Raw genomic sequence first — 7,883 nt, 5'->3', positions numbered from 1 at the left:
ATGGAACTTCGTTGGTGGGAATGGGGTGCTTTTGCGAATGGGGAGCAGGAATTCAAACTAATGCATACAGGAGTGGGGGAATGCGGAGAGACAGGAAAACTTACTGTTCCCATCTCCTTCAGACTGAGAGTAGGTGGTATGGGGTGCTAGCTACTGATCTTACAGCGGAGTAGACTCTGTGAATATCCAAGATCCAAGAATGGAAGAACTCAACAGGTGGAGGCCATGCTTCTGAAGGTAGCTGTGTTGGGAGGGAAAACGTCTTATCGATGGAGATGTAATGCTGGGTGCATTTGAAGTTAGAGGAACTTATGAAGACTTTCACACAGGTTTATACGTAAGAATGCTGGTGCAGGATCCTCTGCTTGCTTGTTGAATGTACTTCTGGCCAGTTTGACTGTGTGCACTCTTGCCTCCTCACCTGCGTGGCATTCTTCAATGGGGGGAACAGCTTACTACAGTAGAGTCGCAACTTACTGTGGCTGATTGCAGAAGCAAGCATTGGTAAACTCGTGCACTGCAAAACCAACCACTGTGTACGTGTGGCAGCAACCATATTGCTTTCAGTTAGCTGTTGCTGACAACTCTAATGCTCTGGTCTGTTAAGTTGGGGAGAAAAAAGCAGCTATCTTTTTACGCATAATCCAAAACTAAGTTTATATAAATGGCCCTCTTGAAGCTTGCATTGTTGTGAGAGTGAAGTTGAGGAATGCTGAACTGGCTTGTACTTGCTTTGGAAAAGAAACTGTCAGGAAGTAGCTGGCTAGCATTTTCTGCTTCAGCCTGAGATACTTGTTTGCCTCTTGCTAGCATGCAAGTATTTATGGCTTTTAACGTCTTTCAGTTCTGCTAAAACATTCACTTTTTTGACCAGAAAACATGGTTAATTGCATGTAGAGAGCTCTAAATTCCAAAGAACATTGCCCAAAAATGACTGATGTGACTAAATGCAACTGATAAACTCAAAGCTCTATTTAAGTATTGGGTGTTCCTTGGGTAGTCTGTATGTGTAGCATTGCTTTGGCTAGTGATATTATGTGTTGATTCACTTGGCAAAATTAAAATAACTATCCTATGAGGTTGCTTTAGAAAACATGCTGTGGAGTAAACCACACAGCATCATTTTGATGTTAGCCATTGACTGGAAAAGGCATCAAACTGGAGGACTGTTCAAATGTTTGTGTCCTTTTCAAATTCTGCAGAGGAAAGTCTGTCCCAGAAGAAAATGGAAGTCTTCCTGCCAAGACAGAAATGAGAAAACAAATTATTAAAAACCATAAGGATCACATTCAGGGACTAACACTAAACAGAGCTGCCAGAGTTGAGGATCATAGACTAGATGAATTTCTAGCTTACGTTTCCACAATTCAGTGAGTCGGGGTGAATGAGTGTTGCAATGTTTTCTAACTGAAGAGTCTTAAGACACTGGCTGATGCTAGCACTGATGAAAGCTATTCATACTGAAGCACTTATATGATGGTACAAATACCCCAGTTAAGTGTTAAAGAGCTACCAAAATGGTTAGTATGTTAAGGCTGAGAGCAAGCTAGCTTTGGGATTAGTCTAAATTGTTTCAGAAAGGAGGGGGGAAAATGATTAATGCGCTCAATTTTTTTTATAGACTGAATTTGAGGCAGAACTGAAATCTGCTGGTGAGAAGCTTATAGTGGTTGACTTCTCTGCCACGTGGTGTGGACCATGCAAAATGATCAAGCCCTTTTTCCACGTAAGTAGCCTTTCTGTTTTTGTTGGCAACAGTATTAAAATATATGCAGATATTTTTGTGCTGCTTGATGATAACATGGAGGAAACTTCATTTTACCCCATGTGATGGCCAGCACTTTCTGGAAAAGGGAGAAGTTAGAGAATTATTTACTTTGAGACAATCGAGTTAAATATACTGACCTTTGATACAGCTGGGAGCTCAAATGTGGTTTGTCTTCTGATGTCCTCATGCTTACATACATCTCAAGTCTGTAGGGACCCAACAGTTGAATTGCCTCAAGAGGTGGGATACAGAGCAGAAACAATGCTTATCCTTCTGTACAGAGCTACTGTGACCACTCCAGCTGCACTTAGGTGGCAACGTTATATCCTGATAAAGTATGAGATAAGCTGTAGCATCTGCTGGTGATGAGCTGAAGGCTCTAAAAGGCAGCCTTTCACCTATATCTTGGGATGCTTGAGTCTTCTCTGTGGGGAATGTGTTTGAACAGACTCTTCTAGGTATTGGAGCAGAAAATGAAATTTTTGCTCTGGTCAGTAAAATAGATGCTTGAAGGCAAGTTTCACTGGGGGGTAAGCAGCACCAGCCTTACAACTTATCTGAATGTGTCTTTTAAAAAACAAAGCTTTCCTGGTACACTAACTGCACGGTTTCTTATTTCATTCCAGAGTTTGTGTGAGAAGTATAGTGATGTGGTGTTCATAGAAATTGACGTGGATGATGCCCAGGTATGGTCCAGGGTAATGCTGAGAGAGGGCAGCTAATGAGCTCCACACAAGTGACAATGAAGAACTCTTTTTAAAATGTCCTTGCAGATACTGAAAAAAAATGAGGTATTACCTCAACTTTGAGAAGCAGAGAGAAGCGTTTAGCACTTTCACTGGGAAGAATGAATTTTTAGAGGACGCCTGAACAGAACAAACTAGTTGTCTGGGTTGTCTGCACACTTGAAGCCCTATGGCATTGTTGGATAACTTGGGAATACTGACCCTCTGCTTTGGGAAGGAGTGTTAGTCTAAGGCCTTAAGCTGCTTTGATGCAATCTTCCCTAAAACTAATGGCTCACAACTGTCTGGTCTCTCCACTGTTCTTGGCACTGTTCCCTCTTTCATGTCTTGAATTAAGAGCAATAAAATGTCTGCTGTGTGGCAGTTCCAGCAGTGTCAAATAGGTACTTGAACAACATCAGGTTGAAACATGAGAGTTGCCATAAGGCTCTTGAGCCTTACAAATAGTCACCTGTGTTTTGATGCAGAGGTCTGTTTTTTTCCAAACACAGAGTACAGGTATAATAAAGGTGGTTTTGCTGTTGCATGGATTGAATGCTGACGGGAGGATCTTTCAGGCTTACTGTGGGGAGATATTAGCACTGCACTGTCTCTGCTAGTGATGGACCAGAATGTCCAGAAATGCTTTTGCTTAATTTTGAGCAGCAGTGGCTTTGCCCTATCACCTAAACAGGCTAATGGGTTCTGAATTTAACATCCTTCAGACATGCACAGCTGAAGATTGTTTTCTGTCTCTTCCAGGACGTTGCTACACACTGTGATGTGAAGTGCATGCCAACGTTCCAGTTCTACAAGAGTGGGAAGAAGGTAGGCTCTGCTCTTTTGGAGCTGGAGCAGGCAAGCTAAACACTTGAAAGAAGACTGGAAGTGTTAGACTACCTAGCCTGCTTTCTCTTGATAAATGTATCTGGGGCACCACTATCATTAAGACTTCTGAGAGTGAGCCAGTTCATCTTAGTGATGCAGGAAATGTAACATGGACCAGCAGTTAAGTGACAAAGCAAACACTGGTGTTTGCAGGCAGTGAACTGAGATTGTTAGTCAGTCTTACAGGCAGAGCTTCATGAGAGATTAGTGGGGTTAGATGTTTGGGTTAAGACTGCTAGTCTGTCTGCCTAACACCCTGCTTTTTACTGACCTTGGTTAGTATTTGCTCTCTGGATGCAGCTCGTGTTCAAGCAGAGGCATGACTATATGTGCCTGTGGAGTCCCCACCCACCCAACAGGTCTCTAACACGTGGCTGAATAGACACACAGCTGAAACAACTCCTTGGATGTTTTTACATAGAAGCTGTGTAACCTGTGACGCGGAGGTCCTGTTCCTGTCAGAGGACTGAACAAACCTCTTGTACCTACTCTGCCAAGAGGTGGATGAGAAGGGCTGCAGACCATGCTCTGACAGGGTAGTGGGCTGCCTGTGCAGGGTAGTTGTGAATGGCTATCTGCCTGAACTAAAGAATTGCTGAGCTAGATGTGTTACCTTGGGCTTTTTAGCTTGCTAAGCAGGCTGAAGGTAGGCTTTTCTAAAGTAGAACAATGCCTGGATGGAATTTTCATGGATGAAGGCAAGGGAATTGCACCTGAAAAGCACGTGTCAGATGTTGGGTGACCTTTGGTTCAAATCAATGTGGGGCCAAATCATGACTAATAATGAACCTCTGACAGTTTCTCAAGGTAAACTTTCACAGCTTCATAATGTAATTGGAAGAATTATGATTGTGATGTGACAGTGTGTGAAGGTGATGGCCTTTAATTTTGGGTGACCTTGGTAGTTCTCTGGACACATGAGTTACCAAGCAAGCAATTTCATGGCGTGTACTCTGCTCTGTACCTTGCCACCCCTGTAGGTGCTGGAAGACAGAGCCACTGTTATTGACAAAAATCTTACCTTGATCTTTCTGCTGTGTAAACTGCAACAAGGACAGTTTGCACAGGAGAAGCCAGGCTGAGGGACAGGTCACTTGGAGCAATCTTTCCATAATTACATTGGTAAGGGTCCTGAGCAACCCAGAGTAACTTTGAGCTACCCTGCCTGCGGTGACCTCCAGAGCCTCTTCAGGCCTGTAGTTGAGTCTTACGCAGCACTGGTTCAGGATCAGGTAGACTCTTGTCCCAGTTTTTGCATTGGTTGCATGGGGGATGAATAGATGAACATCTGCAAAATACTCCCTGTTTCAGGGGTGAAAAAGTTTTAATCTTAGAATTGAGTAGGTGTGTATGTGTCTGGATGCTGTGCAACTCATGTTATGAAGCATTGAATGCAACAGTTCTAAAAATCAATCTCTCTTTACAGGTGCAGGAGTTCTCTGGGGCCAATAAAGAGAAGCTGGAAGAGACCATTAAAAGTCTAGTCTAATCTCCAGCCATGGATACATGGAAGCATGACTGCTTCGGCTAAATTATAGCCTGTAACTTTTCTACTTTAAAAAAAAAACCTAAACAAGGTAGCTAGTTTAACTGGTGGAAACTATCCTCTTGGTCTATGTAAATGAGTACAATAAAGTGTAAATTCTTCACTTTTGGATATTGCCCTGTGTTTGAAAATCTGAGGAAGTTTGTAATGTCATCAAGGTGTCAGTTCTTGCTGTCTTCAAGGAGTGCTGTGTGGATACAGGTGTTCGTGCCATGTGCAACCTGATCTATTACTGGGTTGTTGCTGGGGATGGAAGTTTTGTTGCATGGGATAGCAGTGATGGTTGCTTTAGGAGAAGTCACTCAGGTGGCAGTCACGAGGCTGTGATCTGAGGAGTGGCAGCCTGGCTTGCAGATACAGAAAGGGGAGCTCAGGAGCTGTAGAAAAGAGGGTGATGACTGGGTGGGGTAGGTTCTTTCTTTTGTTACCTCTCTTTATCTTAAAGAATCTCTTAAAATTTGTAAAGCTTAGTTTTAGACTTCAGAGCTAAGATTTGGCTGTGTACTAAACATCAGTGTGTATAATGCCAGTCCTACGATGGAAGTGTAAGGTAGGACTTGGAGCTGGTGCCTTTTTGCCTTTTCACTTTCACCTTGCCACTGGTGTGCCTTCTGGTTCAACTAGTAGCAAAGTATGTTTAGTGTCTGAGTTGGGCTGCCTTCTTCCTAGGCAATAGTCTGGAACAAATGACTGAAGAGGTAGAACTTGTAGTCTCCTTAAGCCCAAGATAATTTAGATATGTGTTCTTGTCATCTTTGTTTGACTGTAGTATTACGTTCTTGGAACATACTGGACACTTCTTTGTGCTGGACAGAAAGCTGGACTCTCCAGTCCCCCAAACCTGCATCGGGTTGTCTAGATGCGTGCTGACCTGCCAGCCTCTGTATGCCACACCGCTGCTCTTCCCAGAGTTACCAAGGAGAACTGCTGTGTTTTTCCACCATATCAGACTGGCTTTTTTGTGAGCTTGGGTGTTGTCCTGGGTAAGAATTTGGTAAATAAGGAAGCAGGGCTGTAGCTAGCAGCTATGCCTAATGCTGTGGTTAGGGCTGGGTGAGTGGTGCTGCTCACTGGGTATCACTGATGACTAAGCAAGGCTTCCTGCTACAGTGTGGTGTGAGTAAGCCTCTTGGCTTTGAGGTAGGGAGTTCGTGTGTGACTCAGCCTTACACTCATTTCTCAAGCATGTGTGAATTGCCTGGCTCCTGAGGACCAGGGGGCCTTTAGCAGCTTGCTGCCTGTGTTCCCTATTGGAAACAAGATTTTTCTAGTCCAAGAAGTGACCACACCCTGCATTTGAGGGTGAGCCATCAAGGACCTACTTTGATGTAGGCTCTGTGCTGTTACTGTGCAATGAGGACATGCAGAATGTTTCCTGTGCAGCTCTGGCTGTTTGACTAAGAGGAGTGCAGCTCTGCATTTAAAACGACTGTTCACACAAGTAAGTGGGGAACCACAACCCCAAATGGACCCCCATGGACTGACTTGCAGGGAGAAAATAAGGTGGAGCAAGGAAGTCTGATGTTAATGGTACAATCTGCAAACAAGCATCACTTTTAAAAACAGTTCCTGGGTGGCTAATTTACTTCTGCTGGGCAGTAGCTGGGAGCAAGAAAGGTTTTAAAAGTCCCTGTTGAAAAGTCCATTTTTTTTAAACTTCATCTTTAAGAAATGAAGAAATATTTAAGAAATAAGCTACTACGATATGCCGCAATATGCGGTGTTTCTGTGGAGGCGAGGCCCGATGGGGTTGCCGGCTCCAGGAGGGGAAAGCTGCAGTCAATGGGAAGCACGGCGTGTGTGCTGAGTTTGACGTAATGCTTGGTTTAGTCCCTTAAGATGGCACTCTGCAGCAGCCTTGAAAGATGCAGGTGACAAAGTGCTGACTGGAAATTGGAGATAGGATTGGGAAAGATCAGAAAGACTTAACTCCTTCTGCTGAAACAGGGGGTGCAAAGCAGTTCTTACAAGTGCAGTGAGTCTTCAGCTCCCTGCATGGCGGTACCTTCCTGTTCAGAGAAGGGGCACGTAGGTAGCATGTGATGAAAATGACTTGCACAGCCTGGTTTGAAAGGAGGTGTTCTTCAAGGCTTGGCGCTCTGAGGAATATGCAGTGAGGGTCTGTTAGGTAAACTTCCCCTTCACAGGAACCAGCAAGCGTATTCTCCTCAAATGCGTTGTTATGGCAGATTTTGAGTGTTTGAAGTTAGTCCTTGTCATTACAGGTGATGGAAAGCAAAGCCTAATGGTTGTTACCTGGCTGAGATGTAAGGGGTCTCAGTTCCTGTAGCAAAAGTGCCCCTACTGGGATGGGAGTGCCCCAGTCAGGATGGGAACTGGACCGAATCTTCCAGTGGGGGTTTCAGCCTGTAACAAAGCCTAGCTGTAGCAAATAAAGGTATTTGCCCTAAATGGAACAGGTACAAGTAGCCTTGCTAAAACATGGGCCATATGCCACATGGGTGTTAAGTAATACCCTGGAGAGCTCAGTGGGTGCTTTTTTTTTTAGAATCATAGAATCATAGAATGTTTTGGGTTGGAAAGGACCCCTAGAGGTCATCTAGTCCAACCCCCCTGCAGGAGCAGGGACACCGCTAACTAGATCAGGCTGCTCAGAGCCCCGTCCAACCTGGCCTTGAATGTTTCCAGGGATGGGGCCTCCACTACCTCTCTGGGCAACCTGTTCCAATGTTTCACCACCCTCATTGTAAAGAATTTCTTCGTTATATCTAGTCTAAACCTACCCTGGTTTAGTTTAAAACCATTACCCCTTGTCTTGTCACTGCTGGCCCTACTAAAAAGATATTCCCCATCTTTCCTATAGGCCCCCTTTAGGTACTGAAAGGCCGTAATCAGGTCTCCCTGCAGCCTTCTCTTCTCCAGGCTGAACAAGCCCAACTCCCTCAGCCTGTCCTCACAGGAGAGGTGCTCCAGCCCTCGGATCATTTTTGTGGCC

General features: G+C 44.5%; 1 protein-coding gene across 1 annotated transcript; it reads left to right on the top strand.

Annotated features, from left to right (window-relative positions):
* On the top strand, positions 1–5,030 carry TXN (thioredoxin). Its single transcript, XM_035890803.1, has 5 exons — positions 1–129; positions 1,622–1,726; positions 2,395–2,454; positions 3,256–3,321; positions 4,808–5,030. Exons 1-5 carry the CDS (start codon positions 1–3, stop codon positions 4,868–4,870), a joined length of 423 nt encoding a protein of 140 aa, XP_035746696.1. The 3' UTR covers positions 4,871–5,030.
* The last annotated feature ends 2,853 nt before the right edge of the window (positions 5,031–7,883 follow it).

This window comes from Egretta garzetta, unplaced genomic scaffold (genome assembly GCF_000687185.1).
Source record: "Egretta garzetta isolate BGI_Z169 unplaced genomic scaffold, ASM68718v1 scaffold22, whole genome shotgun sequence".
Taxonomy (NCBI): domain Eukaryota; kingdom Metazoa; phylum Chordata; class Aves; order Pelecaniformes; family Ardeidae; genus Egretta; species Egretta garzetta.
The sequence above is the reverse complement of the archived record's forward strand: the minus strand, read 5'-3'. Positions and strand labels throughout refer to the sequence as shown.